The 16,218-nt window shown below is 26.6% G+C and overlaps 1 protein-coding gene across 1 annotated transcript; it reads left to right on the forward strand.

Moving 5' to 3' along the window:
* Nucleotides 1–9,941: 9,941 nt before the first annotated feature.
* On the forward strand, nucleotides 9,942–16,008 carry LOC114182446 (uncharacterized protein At4g15970-like). Its single transcript, XM_028069315.1, has 5 exons — nucleotides 9,942–10,510; nucleotides 13,933–14,298; nucleotides 14,455–14,930; nucleotides 15,407–15,505; nucleotides 15,724–16,008. Exons 1-4 carry the CDS (start codon nucleotides 10,295–10,297, stop codon nucleotides 15,465–15,467), a joined length of 1,119 nt encoding a protein of 372 aa, XP_027925116.1. The 5' UTR covers nucleotides 9,942–10,294; the 3' UTR covers nucleotides 15,468–15,505; nucleotides 15,724–16,008.
* Nucleotides 16,009–16,218: the final 210 nt, after the last annotated feature.

Here is a 16,218-nt window from a genome sequence, read left to right on the forward strand (position 1 = left end):
GCACCTACTTAACGGTGTTAGTTATCTACTAACGGAAAGGACCTGATTGATACTAATTTACAAAAATAAGGACCTAATTGAGACTAATAAAAATACGAGGACCAAATTGAGATTCTGGGACAAAAACGATGACCAACGGAGTATTTTAACCTTCTTTTTAAGCTTCGATGTTGTTGATTGTCTATTATTTTTAAAATCATATCTCATGTTTTAGGAGCCAATAAAGAAGAAATCAAGATGGACCAACTAAATTTTGATTAAGCTAAGTTTTTAGTTTCTTTAAAATTGATTATATTTCTTTTCTTCTTTTTTAGTGTACGAGAGTTTTGTGCTCAATTTACCTAAATCAACCGAAAAAAATAAAGTTTTGTGTTGATCTTAACAAGTAAGTGTGTTAATTTTATAGGTTGAAGTTTTGGAGATTTCCTTTGATAAGTTGGGAAGCTTTTAGGAACTGAAAGTTTATTTTTTATTTTTTTAAATAAAAAGTTAAGGGGAGAGTTAATTGAATGTAATAATATTTGATTGTAATATTGATAATTATAGATAAATAAAAATATGATTTGGCAATATTGAGATTGATTTGAATTAGTTGGATATTAAGTTCTTGAATGTAATTTTGGATTTAGTTAGTTAAATTGAAATCAAATAATTGTTTAGATTATGTTACGTGATTAATTAGTGTAAAAATGCATTAAAAACCGGGTAGAAAGTATACAATTAGTTTTATATACTTGAAATGTTTTTTCTTTTATGAAAAATTTAATTTTCCAAAAATACCTTTTGAGAGCAAAATTATCTCACAAAACACATTCAAGTATAGTGACATTTATTACATATTTAGAACACCCTCTTTCAAATCCAACTAGCTATTTATTAATAGAGTTTTAAACTTAAATCATAAAGCTCTTCAATCAAATCATTAGTTTAAACAATAGAAATGTCAAAAATGTTTTTTTTTAATATTCTAAAATAAGTTGGCTAAAATTTTCTTTTAAAAAAGTTGATATCCAAAAGTAAGTTACTCTTTTTGAAGACATAAAGTAATTCATATTAAATTATAGAGAAATTAATAATTGTTTTTATTCTTCTATATAATTTTTAATTTTTTTAAATTCCTTATTTGGAGACACGTGTTAGTATGACTTTTATAGATTCTCTACGGAACAATTTTATATATAAATCGGGCGATATGAATTTGAGTATTTATTCATTTATTTATTAGGATTAAATATGTTTTTGTTTCTCAAATTTTTGTGGAAATTGAAATTAGTTCTCTTTAAAATTTTGGCCCAATTTAGTTTTCTTAATTTTAGAATTGGGTGAGTTTAGTTCTTTCAAACAAATTTGTTAAGTTTATTTAACGTTTCAAACGTATTTCATAATAGCATTCGAGATGTTTACACCGTTGGACATATTTTTATTTCAATATTAGCTAAGAAACTATCATGAGACACATATGAAACGTTAAATAAACTTAACAAAATCTAGTTAAAGGGACTAAATTCACACTTTTTTGAAGTTGAGAGACTAAATTGGATCAAAGTTTTGAAAAGGAACTAATTTCAATTTTCACTAAAATTGAGGGTCCAAAAACATATTTAACCCTATTTATTATTATAAGATTAAGTTGTGATTACTGGTTATAGAACGGTGAGTTTTAATTGTATATACAAGTATTTAATATTAAAACATAGTAATTTAATTTTTATTATGGTTTTTCAAAGTTGACCAAAAATTTTAATTACTTAAAAATATGAATGCAAGACGTAATGCTAACTCTTTCTCCCTAGACCTGTTATTACTTTGTGGGTCAAACGAGTAAATTGTGTGCATCCCCTTTTGTAGATTAATTCTTAACTACGTTTTCATCACAACCACTCAACACTAATAAATTTATTTTTTGCAGATAATTTCATATCCAAAGCCATGTGATGTGATAAATAATTAATAACTTAAACTTCAACACAATATAATTATTAAACTTTCCAATAGTGTGATTTGCAAGGTCTTTGTCTAGCTGTAAGAAAATTATAATTTATTGATTAATATTTTTTAAACTTACTCGTCAAAACCAATGCAGATCCAAGTAGAATATGCATTTTGGATATAAATAAAGGGACTGTGATTAAGCTTGGTCATATATTTTAATCCATTTGTGTTGAATATTTGTGTTTTTAAACATGTTGACCAAAGTTTGATTCTTAATTGTTTGCACTAGAAGAAACTTTATCTATTAAGTAATATATTTCGCCGATTTACACTTGTGAAAACTTTTGTCCATAACTATTTATTAAATTAAATCCTGGAAGAATATATTCTCACGGTCATTATTGATTTTATAATTATATATGACATTAAAATTAATGAAAGAAAAATTAATAATTTGTAATATTAGTTATAAAGATAAAATATCACTTACAGTAAGATAATATCCTTTATTTACAATTGTAGACATATATAAATAAATAAAAAAGTTCTTTGACACTATTTGATAATTTTTATAACGATAAAGTAGTCTTAAGAAAAATTATCTTTTATATTTATAGAAAAAAGAAGGTAAATAATATTAAAAATAATAAAAAATGTGATGTGAAAATATTATACAAATATAGTTTTATGAGTTGATAATGACTCTAAATTTAGTTGGATGAAAAAGAAAGTGTGTATATTATTACTTGTCTCATTCAAAGAACTAACAAAGTAATATAGATTGGTCCATATTTGCCGTGTGAGGCCAAAATTTATAAACTGTCCTTTTCTATTTTTATTATTATTTATTATCTATGGATTATTTTTTATATACAGGCATTTTGTTTTTTTTCAGTGTATCATGTAATACACCTAGCAATAGGATTCTAACTTTTTTTGTTTCCAACTAAATGTACCATTATGCCACATTATTCTTATTATGATCAAATGTCACTTAAACATTCTATTTTTAGTTCACTTTCTTGCTTCAAAATCTTGTACATAAGAGTCATTTTATATCCAGAATTAATAGTTAACAGGCCGTGTAATTTAGGTTTTTCGTTTTTAAGTAATTATATGGATAATTTACTCTTTATATATTAGCTTAAAAAAATTTGAATGACAAAAAATATTAATTAAACAACCATCTCCACTAAACTTTCAAAAATTAATCCATTAAAATTTTATGTGTAGGTTTAAATTTCATGTTAAATTATATTAAATAAACGAGTGATCGATCATTGAGAGAGAATTATTAAAAAAACATAACAAACAATGAAACATAATCTGGATTCATAAATAAACATCATACCATTTTCAATCTAAAATCTTAAAAAAATTAAACTTATTGAATTTCTTTTATATAATTTCTATTTTTTATTTACTTAGAATTCTCAATAACAGATAATATATAAAAGAATAATTTTACTCTCTTAAAATTTTAAGTTAAAAATAATATTTCAATATCTAACATAATTTGCTCATAACTCATATTAAATCTCTCTTGACACTTTTTCTTGTAAGAACGTAATAAAATTTCTATTAAAAGAAGAGTTTTATTAATATATGATGGCCTTGTTTGTTTTTTTCATGAAAGGTACATGTTTTCTTAAATCTTCCATGTATGCTTACTTCATAGATTTGAATGATGAGGCATTATATTTGATCCGTGTAAAAGAGAAAGAGATGAAGAGAGTAGTAGAAGATTCAACTATGGAACTTTGGACAACAAAACACAATAGAAGAAGAATCTAAAATAAAAACTCGTGGTCCTACCCAATGAGTTGTCCACAAAATAATAATACTTTTGAAATAAATGTATCTATGAAAGTATCTCATTTAATATTTAATAATAAATAATTATGTGCACAAAAAATAATCACCCATGGCAGAATATTCAACCTTAACAAGCTGCCTTGAATGCACTGTATCAAGTTAGTATTATTCTTTTTGTTATTTATAATTTTTACCCAACATCAAATCTTTAATTAATTAATTTACACTACTACAATTTTTCATATTACATTAGATTTTTCTTGCAAATTTGTCAAAAAAAATTATAAGAAAAGACTTTTTCTTGTTATTTTTTCTAAGAATTTTAATTGGCAGGTAATTCCTTCATGGGAACAAAATTATAAAATTCACAAATATTTTCTATAAAATTTCTTGCGAAAAGTGTTTTGTACAAAATATTTTACAACAAAATTGGCAGTAATTTCCTGTAAATTTCTTTTTAGAACAAAGTGATAAGAAATATGAATTTTTTTAGTAATGATATAAAATATAAAATATTATAAAATTTATTGAAATTTTAAAAAATTGTCAGTTTCTTAAAGAAATGTTAAATGACACTTAGAAAATATTAAATAACACCTACAGAAAACGGGAGAAGTAATTGATAAAAATATGACTCATCATCATTCAGTATGATTATTTTTCCTACAATCACGTTTATGTATATATAAAACTTGAATTTGTGTAACTATGTTAGATATTTATGAAAATATATTTTTTGTCTATGGTAATTTTAATCTCCACAAAATTGTAAATTCGTTTGAAAAATATCAAATGAAAATGACTCATAATCATAAAAATACAGTTAAAGGTTCCTATAATCTTAGATGTGAAGAATAAAAATACGATGTACGTTTGATATATGTATATATTATCATATTGTGCTAATTGTTTAAATGATCACATCACTTTGGTATGATGATATTTAGTATCAAAATAAATGATTTTATAGATAGTAATGATATATATATATATATATATATATATATATATATATATATATATATATAAAATACCGATCAATGTGGTTAGTATGTATATTTTGTTGTTATATATTATTATATATTTTTTTGTTAAATACATTTGACAGTTATACTATATTTAAAGATAAAAATGTTTAAAAAATGTATAAACCCAAAAAATTATCTCCTATATATTATTGTTATAGATAAAAACTTAACTAATGTTTTCAATATACCAAATAAAACGTTCAATGCGTTTGAATCACTTATTACTTCTAAGTTTCAATTCAGGATGCTGATCATATATTTTCCAATTAATTAAGTTTTCAAATTCATAACATGGTCTCTCAATTTTTCTAATATGTTTTAATTTCCAACTTAATTTACTCTTCACCAAATATTATGTTACTATATTTGGTGTTCTTTTAATTACATAATTTTTTTTTCTTCAAAACACGTCTTATACCAATATTTGAATTATTTATACCGTTTGATATGATATGTTCCTCCTACACTATCTACCGAGAAAAACATTTGACTTGTTAAAAATATTTAACGTAATTGAGTTAAAATGATTAAATTCATTCTTTTGAAAGTTTAGTGATTAAAATATATCAATGTTTTGAATAAAGACGAATTGCAGTTTATTGTCAAAGTTCAAAGATCAAAAACATAGTTAATCATGCAAAAAAAATTTATATAATATTTTTCTTAATTTTTTAATAGTTATTAATATTAAATTTGTATTAAGTTTAATACATTTGAGAGGACGTTGACTAGTAGATTAAGATATATTGATCGAAATCACTTAAATAAATTCTTAAATTTTCATAGTTGATTCTATATATTTTCTTCTTAATATTATTGTTTGTTACAATATATATTTGGTTATGTTTGTAAAATTTGTGGTAAATGTCTACGTTACTTAATTTGACAAATGATTTTGACACTTAAACATCCAATTCTATATTTTTAAGTAAATCAAATCCCTTTTAACTTACAATTACAACATGAGGTACTATGAAATAGAAAAATTAGAAATTAATCAATCTTTGATAATTTGCGACAATTTTTCAAGAAATTAAAGGATGACATAATTAAGTCCCAAAATCTACTATTGAGCACTATAGAGGTGATGTGGAAGGATATGAAATGTGACTTTTGCAGTTGAGTTACAAGAAAATGACGTTGAACACTAAAGACAGTTAAGAGAAAAAATTAAAGACAGTGCACAACTTAAGCACCAAGAAAATGACGTTGGGCACTTAAGGCAGCAAAGAAAGAAGAAAATCTTGCATAAAAGGTAACTTTTATGGCTGAGCGTCCAAAGCTCCACTAAAAATTTCTATAAATAAAAACCTCATCTCTTGATTTTAGGCATTGAGTGGAGAAGTATATGAATAGTAATAGATTATGAATACAATAATGCGAAAATAGAGAGAGATGCTTTTATTGTATATGTCTAGATGTTGCTGGAATTGAATTGTAATATTCAATAAGTAACTGAACTCTCTCATGGTTGAATGTAATCAATTCTAATTCTTTGTACTTCAACTTCTTGAGTATTTATCTATACTTTCATTCAAATGGTTGTGATTTGATTTATGCTTATTGCTTAGATGAATTAGCTACTCATTGTAATTCATTCGTTTGGATTGAATTGAAAGATTAGTCTTAAATTGTCCAATCAAATCATCTCATTCTTGTTAGAGGTTTGTACATGCTCTAAAGCTTGGGCTGGATATAAAGACCTACACTTAAAGCAATAATTCATTTAACCAAGAATGAAGAAATCACACGGGGTCTAAAATTCTTAGGTTCTAAGATGTAAGAATGAGTCTAGATCTACCTTAAAGTACTTCTAAGGACATTGAGTGAATTACATCTAAATATACATGATTAATAGCAGTGCAATATAAGAAGAGATGAAATCCAATCAAGGTCTCAATTCCGTTCAATCTATATATTTATATGTACTTTTTTTTTAATCAAAATCCAAAAACCCAAAAATCAACCATCAGTGTATTTACTAAATTTCTATGGATACAATAACTCTCATTCGACTTTATTACAACTATCTAGATGCATTTGTCAATAAATCACACAACTAAATAACTCTTTTACAACTTGATACTGTTGTAATATACTTCTGCACTAGTATTGGGGCTTAAACTCAATGGACACAAAAATCTCAATTAAAGTTTTCTCCATCAAATGTTTGACGTTGCCAGAAATTTAGTTCAAATATTTGGTAGTGCTAACTAATAATGTTTTTTTTTTTAAGTAGAGACATTTATATGTAATATTTTATGTATATATCAAAGTTAAATTTTATCTTAGTTTAACAATTACAACTTGTTTTTTTTTTCTCATATTTTGTTTTGTAACAAAAGCACGGATTGCATTTTGTGCTGGCTTGGTGTGATTAATGTTTTTGTTTACTAACAAGCGTTGGCAGAATTTCGGCATTATGGGTTTATTATATTTTGGCATGTGCAGGTTATTTTTTTTTCTTAAACGTCTTTGGTTTTATAATTATATAATAATAATCATAGTCTTTGTTTTTTTTTTTTAATTAGTCAGTCGATACCTACTTTTATTTATATGTATCACTTTGGTAGCCACTTGTATGAAGGTGTCAATCGAATTCCAATTTTTGAAAAACTGTTTCAATGTCACTTTTAGAAAAAAGAAATGATTAATGCCGTTAACTTTATTCCTGACTTTTATCACTAAATTTTAATATAAATATCAATATTTAATTTGGTAAGTCATTTTAAATATTAATATCATTAATGATGTTAATAACTTTTTCTGACACTACTAAAAATACTTATATTACATGAAAATTTTCTTGCAAATTTGTTAAAAAACTTTGCAAGAAAAGACTTTTTCCTACTATTTTTTCTAAGGATCTAAATTAGCAGGTAATTCCTTCGTAAATAATTATTTTTTATAAAATTATAAAATTCGTAAGTATTTCGTATAAAATTTGTTGCAAAAAGTGTTTTATACAAAATATTTTGAAAAAAAATTGGCAGCAATTTCCTACAATTTTTTTCCCATAACAATAAATATTTCCTAAAAAAAAAATTCAAAACAAAATTGGTAGGAAATATGAGTTTTTTTAGTAGTGTGAAAAGGACCTAATTGAGACATTCTCTCAAAAGTTGAGACTCGATTGACACATTTTTAGAAGGAATATCCAACTGATACACCTGAATGAAATATATACCATCCGACTAATTAAACTTTATTTTTTTTATATATTATAAGAAATGGAAAATTCATAGCGGTTTTTTTGTTTTATAAATATTAAATATAATTTGTTGGAAGGTTGATATATAATTACATATAACTTATAAAATAAATATATTGTTGTAAGTTTTGTATGTAATGGAATATTATATTATTTTAAATAGCATGTATTTTATGTTATTATGTTTATATATTATATAATTGGGAAGTTAGTGAAAATAATGTTTGATATTTTTTTTAATTGAAGATTATGAATATTCAAAATAAATAACTAAATAGTTTGAACGTGAGAGAATTTTATTGTTAAATATGTAGTGATTGAATGAGATGGTGTTTGTAGTATTTGAGGGATTGGAAATGATGGAAAGGTGTGTGGCTTAACAAAACCTCAGGACTCCAATCCTAAGTCTTTTAGGAAGTAAACTCTATTCTTGTGAGTAGGAAAAGTTTTAGATCGGTAACAACGAATAACTGGTAAATTTTGCGTCACTGGTAGCTACTTTTTATTTTTTATTTTTTTATAATTGATTTATTTGATGAATTCATTTTTAAACTTTGAGTTTGATAAAAATTTTGAAATCTCTGTTCGTAAAAGAATTTTGATTATAATTAAGTGAATTGAGGTTAATACTATTTTAGAGGGATGTTACATACATGTATCATAGCTATTATATTAAGTATAATATTATATTGGAAAAATGAGATATTATAGTTTGACTATAAATTAATACAATAAGTAGTAAAAGATTGAAAAAATATTCTCACATCAAGCCTTTTTAATAGGTGTAAGGAATCACCTTTACATAAGAAGTCGTGACTGATTTTTATCTTAGATATTTTGAATGGTTTAAGTTTTAGTTTTTGACATAACTTACCTAATACATGTATTTAGAAAGATATTTTATTATACCATATAACCTTGATATCATAATGATATAATTAAAAGTTTCCTATTATCAATAATGACTCATTAGTCATTATAAATTTAAAAATGTGAAATAATATGATAAGTTTATTTACCATTTAACTCATATGCGTATTGCATCAAGAGTGTGACGCACTTAGAAGTTTTTTCTTTCTTCTCGATGTTTAAAAGTTATATATATAACAAAATTTTGAAAGCCCAAAATATCTTTTAGGAAAACACACACACATCACAGACATAATATATATAATTTTAATTCTTTTTATTTGTACACTGAAAACTAAAATATTAAAAATAAGGTTTTCATAAGTAAATATTAGCAGTTAATTTCTAAGTTTTTATTAGCGCGTTTTTCGATAAGATGTAATAAAGGAATTAATTGAACCTAATTAAACCTATTATAATAACATTGATGATAAATTTTGGATTTTTGTATTTCAATTCTTAGTAAAATTAGAATTATTATATCTTACACTGAATCAATCTAATCTCTTCTCGTTATAAATATTTAAATTTATTTTTTTTAATTAATTTTTATTAAATTTAGTTGACATTTCAAATACATTTTATTATAGTATATTAGTTTATTTTTAGTAAAAATTAAAATTAGTATATCTTATCTTAAACCAATCTAATTTCTTATCGTTACAAATACGTGAAGTTAGTTTTTTTAATTATTTTTTATTAAGTTTATTTGACGTTTCAAATATATTTTATCATAATAAGTTAGTTTATTTACATCATTTAACATATGTTTACTTCAATATTAGTGGAGCAACATATTTGAAACGTCAACTAAATTTAATAAAATTTAGTTAAAAAAGACTAAATTTACACATTTAAATAAATAAAAAGTTAAATTGGTTCAAATTTCACTAAAAATCGAAGGAGCAAATACATATTTAATCTAATTTTGAATTAAATACATATTTAATCCAAAAAATTTTAAATGTTTTATAGTTTTAAACAAGTTTCCATCATTCATTATTTAATTTAATTCGATAAATAAAGAACATATGAATACGTATCCTTGAGATACAACTTGAAGAGTCTCACTCCTCCCCCTCCAATGTCTCTCTCTTGTCGCACCCTTCATCCATAGACACTTAATATATTACCTTCTCCTCTAACACACCACCATCTCCACCCCTTACAATCATCATGTGACTTCCTAAACTGTCGCAAAAACATCTTAGGAAAATCCAAATTCCTTAACTTTTGTAAATACATAAATACAAACATGTTGGTGTTTTGCGGGTGAAGAACACAGCTAGGTTGTTCAAAGGCACACCACAGTGTGTGCTGTGTATATATAACAGTCTCTCTGTGCAGAAAAAGAAGTCAAAGAGACTAACTTTGGCACCCCAATTGAGCTCTTGCAGCAATGAAGGTCAACTCCCCCGGCGCCGCCGTGGAAAAGGCCGCCGGCGATGGCATCAAGGCGTGGAATTCCGGCGGGAGCCACCTTTTGGCCAGAAGGGTCATCCAATTCACCATGTTCCTTGTTGGGTTTGCTGTGTTGTGGATGTTTCTCTATACCTCTGCTTCTCCCTTCGGATTCCCTACCTTCTCACATTACTTCATTGATGACTCACCAAAAGTTAGTCTCTTTCTCTCTCTATATCTCCATCCCCTTCTCTCTCTATATTTTTGTGTGTCAACTTGTGTTATGCAATTGGGGTTATTGGTGGTGGTGAAGGGAGGAGAATGAAAAAAAGTGAATTTTGGGAGTTTTTTTTTTTTTTTTTTTTGATTTTAATGTTTATGGGTCTACTAACCAATGAAAAAGTTGAATTTTTTAATTTGGGGTTTTGATGCTTTTCCATTTCATGATCTAGATGTTGTTCAAGCTTGGTTTTTTATTGGGTTGATCAAACTTTTTGCTTGTGGGTCAATTTGGTTTATTCTTGAAGCCAACCTTGAACAAAACACATGCTTTATTATGAGTGCTTGCTTATGTTGTTGTGTGTACTCACTATTTCATTCCTTTTGTTTCTTTCCCTTAAAATGTCATGGTGCCATCCAAAAGGATAATCGATGAAGTGAAAAGATAACCCTTTTTGTTTAGTTTGGTTTTCATCATGGTTCCAAAGTTAAAATCAACACAACTATTTGGAAAACTATTTGAAAATTCTGAGATTCTTAGAAATATGTACCAGAAAGATCATGGATTTTATAACTGATAAGGAAAAACGGGCCACAAAGAATGGGTAGTGCGTGCGTGTGGGACCATTTCTAAAATATTACCGTTGCTGATTGGACATGCATCTTTTTCAGTGGACTCAGTGCATAAATTTTTATCGATGGTAAATTTTGTCACTGTTGCAATTTGTGAGTTGAAAAGATGAGTTTTTTTCTCTCTCCTCTTTATGATCCTAATGGCCATTGAAGCATGGCATTGGGTAAAAATATTCCTACTCCCTATGCCTTTAATTTTTCACAGCCATGCTTTTCCTGAATTGGTAATTTTTTTTTTTCATTTTGGTTTTGGGAATGACCAATTAGAATTATTTGAATATATTTGTACTTGGCTTGGCTTGTGTGTTTGACGATGCTTTAGCCTAATTTCAAGGACATTGATGACATTAATTAATTAATTAATATTTTTTTGTGATTTGTTTCTTCTCTCTCTTACGAAATATCTCCTGAAAACGGATATATCAATGGGAATTTTGGTTCTATATAATCTACTTTATAGGGATAGAATATTGTCCAATAATTAATGCACATGATCAAATTTGGTTGGGTATATTACCCCACATTTCGATATTTTCTATTTTTTTGTTAAGAACTAAAGATAGCAGTAATTGTGGAATCAAGTTTTTTAAGGTAATATAAATTTTGATAATCATAAATTAAATGAATTATTAGGATAAAAAATAATCCATTTGAGTAACTTGCTTGAGAAAACAATAAAGAAGATACTGTTGAAAAAGATAATTAATGCGGGTTTTTAATGAATTTAATTTAAATATAATTAGACTGTAAATGTTATCATTAAGTTTTAATGTATGATAAAAGTTCTATTTTTTATAGTAAACATCTTAGAAGTTTTATTTAATTTATTGATTATATTCTTTTTAATTTATTGATAGCATAATGTTTTTACCTTACATAAAGATTACACTATTTTTGTACAAGACAAACCAAACCGGCCAAACAGCTGTATAATATGAGATGGAATAAGAGAGGATACATATTAATTATAACTAATTTTAAGTATTTAAAAGTGATGTTTTTATTAAAAATATTTGTAAAAAAATATACATAAAGTGAAAGAAATAAAAATAAATAAATAAATAAATTGACATTTTATATGATTAAAATCAGCCTTAATAATTGCTGTTAACATTTAAATGTTAAAATTTCAGTAATTTTCTTATTTCATTCATTCATAAAGATTACGTATATTAACAGGTTATTTCTTTGATATATCTTGAATCCTGTTCCATTTGGTCATAAAGATGTTTGACGATGGAATTTTAATTATTACCGATATATTCTTTCGTGTTTAAGAATTTATCCAAGCTTTATTCTTTTTTAGTTAAATTTCTAAAACCAAGAAATGGAATATCAATTTCTAAATATTTATATAATTTATCATAGAAAACCCAGTTTATCGAAAATCAATTTTGTTGGGAAATGGAATATGTTAAGAACTATCTGAAAGAAAATGTTACCAAACTTGCATTAATATTCTCTTTTGGTCAAATCTCAAAGAAGAGAACCAATGGTTAATGGAAAACCATTGACAAACTTCGACCATTGAGCTCCTGTTTGGTTACTTAAACTCCCGACAACAGACTTCAATTTTTTTTTTTAATTATTATCATTTATACGAGAATAATACAGTTTAGTTAATTAGTGTTTATTAATTATTTAGCTTTATTTTTTTTGGCAGTTAATGTTTTCTGACGAACCCCACCTTCTAATTAATATTTTTCTAACGTCTCAATATTACACGTTGTCACAACATTGGTGTAGCATGTGCAACATAATAGCCACAGACATAACCAGCTGTCACATGGTTGTCCCTATGAAGATTTATTGTTAACTATGCAAAGTTTGTCATATTGATGTTTCGCTATATTCTTATTCGTTTAGATTTAGAATAGAGAGATTAACAGTTATAATCATCGTAATTTGTTATATATAACCATCAGGTGAATTATCACATCTGAATTATTATTTATATTTGAAAGTCATACACTGATTACATATAAAATTAATTTATAAGATATAAATAAGTGTAAAATTTATCTTTTAAATTAATTTTGTAAAGTTCAATTAAACTTGATCCAGCTATTAAATTAAATGAGATTATTGAGTGTAGTGGTGAAATGACAATTTTCTGAAGAAGTATAAAGGAAAAATGTAGTAGTGGGTAAAAACCTGATTGATTTTTAGGAAAAAAGGCATTGAAGCATGCTGCAATAAGCTTTTGTTTCATTATTGATAAAGAAGTGGGAAAGGAATAAAGGGTTGCAAATTTCTTTTGAGATATTATTCTTTTGTGGATGACATAATCTATTAAGGTAGTCACTACTCTATAGTTGCATTTTGATGTGAGGTTGGAGTTCCCAGAAAATGTAGAATTTTTCCACAATTTTCACAAAATTAGCCGTATGTCCCACTAGTTCTGTGGTCATAAGTGCAGAAGAAGGGGACCATTTTGTTATTTTGACGTTTGAAAGTTTTGTTTATGTCCCTATTGAAAATATGGTATATGGTATATTCACTTCTAAATTCTTGCTTGTACATTTTGTCCATTGTTTTTGATGTTTTCTTTACTATTATGAGTTACTCATAAATATCAGATTGTTGGATATGATGAACATTGATGCCTTGTGTTCTAGAAATGGAACACATTATTTTGTCTTTCTGACAAGCATATTCGAAATGAGTTGTTTAGCTTAGCTTTCGCTTGTCCTATTATCCCTCTCACGTGTTTGATGAAATTCTTCAGAGAAATGTGAACTTTTGTTACCAAGTGCTTGATGAAGTCTTGGTTTTATGCATCAGGCGGGATATGATCCAAAGCTAGAGAGCGTTCTGAGAAGCGCATCTATGAAGGATAAGACAGTGATAATCACAACTTTGAATGATGCATGGGCAGAGCCAGGTTCCATATTTGACCTCTTTCTTGAGAGTTTTCGCCTTGGAAACCAGACAGAGAAGTTTCTGAAACACTTGGTGGTAATAACTTGGGACCAAAAGGCACATGCTCGTTGCGTTGCTTTGCACAACCATTGTTATCATCTTGAAACTAAAGGTGACAACTTCACCGGTGAAGCGTTTTTCATGACCCCAGACTACCTAAACATGATGTGGAAAAGAATTGAATTCCTTGGTTCTGTTCTTGATATGGGGTACAACTTTGTGTTCACGGTATATATATACATTTTATTTGCAAAGTAGCTTTTAAAAATCTTCACAATGCACACTACACAACCACAAACTACGAGGATTTAGTCTCAAAGTTGAATTCACAGATTTAGTAAGGAATTTTTGTATTGTGAATCAAGTAAAAGTTTTCCTTTGCAGGATACTGATATAATGTGGCTAAGAGATCCCTTCAAGCGATTTTACAAAGATACAGATTTCCAAATAGCTTGTGATTATTTCAATGGAGATTCCTATGACTTAAACAACTATCCAAATGGAGGGTTTAATTATGTGAAATCGAATAGCAGAACTATTAGGTTCTACAAGTTCTGGTTCAATTCCAGGAGTGCCTACCCCAAGTTGCATGACCAGGATGTGCTGAACAAGATAAAGAAAAATTCCTTCATCTCCAACATGAAACTGAGCATTAGGTTCCTTAGCACTGATAATTTTGGCGGATTTTGTCATCATGCAGAGAACTTCAACGGGGTCTTAACAATGCATGCCAATTGTTGTGTTGGTTTAGAAAACAAAGTCAGTGATCTCAAAATTTTGCTTGAGGATTGGAAGAAGTATCTGGCATTGCCTGAAAATCAGAAAAAACAGTTTCATCCTTCCTGGAGCATAAGCTGCAGGTAATGGAAATAACTCTGGTTAATTTTTGGTTCATTTATCCAATAAATACATTGATTTTACAGAGTAAAAGTTTTTTAATACTTTTCAATATATTTATTTAATGGTAATTACTTAACATATTCATCCTAATAGTGCATAGAAATTAAATATATGCAATTCCACTTAGAAGTTGTAGTCAAAAGAATATTAATCAATAATCAAATTTGACTTTGGGAGTTGTTAGATAAGATGAAGTGACATATATATCACAGGTACAGATAAATATAATGACATGTCAATTTATTTGATGGAAAGTCTTATAAAAACAATGTAATATATATATATATATATATATATATATATATATATATATATATATATATATATCTAATGTTTTTTCTGCCACAAATATATAGTGAGATGTTGCTATCATTAATTGGTGGACATCGTTTTCTGGCACTTTGTATAATTTTTCACTTTGTTTGACATCATTCAGTACGTCCTTTCAACGTGCCAAAGGAAGGAAGCAGAAGAAGAATAGAGGGAGGAAGTTGTGACAGACTTTGCCTGTAACCATTGATGCATGTATAAAGAGGTATGTGAAATTCTTACAAATATTATCATCCACTAATGATTCTAATTGTTTAAATTCCACTAACACAAGCACAATAAAACTTACACATATAATAAAAGAAAATTAAATCTAAATATTTAAAAAATATATTATTACATATTCAAAGTAAAAATGCATACCTTAAAATTTTTTGAAGTAATTCAAGTAGCTATTTAACTTCTTTTATATTGGTTTTGAAGGTAATTGGAGAATGATTGACTCAAATTTGGGGTCACAGTAAGAGATTAAGGTTTCCAAACCAGTTCTCTTGCAACAAAAATGAACTGTGTAAAACAGAAGTGCAGGAGAAAACAGAGAAAAACTTTGTTTTGTTCAGAGGTCTCAAATATAGAGACAACTTGCAATTGTTTTTAGTCAAATTTCACTTTCTTAGTTAAATTTAACCTGCTGTCATCTCTTAGACATTTTTTTTTTTTTGCATTTTTTTCTTCTAAAATTTACAGTTTATACCAATGTTTCTATCATGTCAATCTCATATGATAATTTAGGTATGATATGATCATTTTTTACACATTCATTTAGTAGTTGTTGACGAATCCTCACACCCAAATATGGAACAAAAATCTTCATCAACCTTTTATTACTCGATATATTCATTTATGGGATTCAAGTCATAATACTCGATGTAATGTCCTAAATAAATGGATAAAATCTATTTAAATAAAACGTCGCAT

The sequence above is a fragment of the Vigna unguiculata genome, chromosome 4, assembly GCF_004118075.2.
Source record: "Vigna unguiculata cultivar IT97K-499-35 chromosome 4, ASM411807v1, whole genome shotgun sequence".
Taxonomy (NCBI): Eukaryota; Viridiplantae; Streptophyta; class Magnoliopsida; order Fabales; family Fabaceae; genus Vigna; species Vigna unguiculata.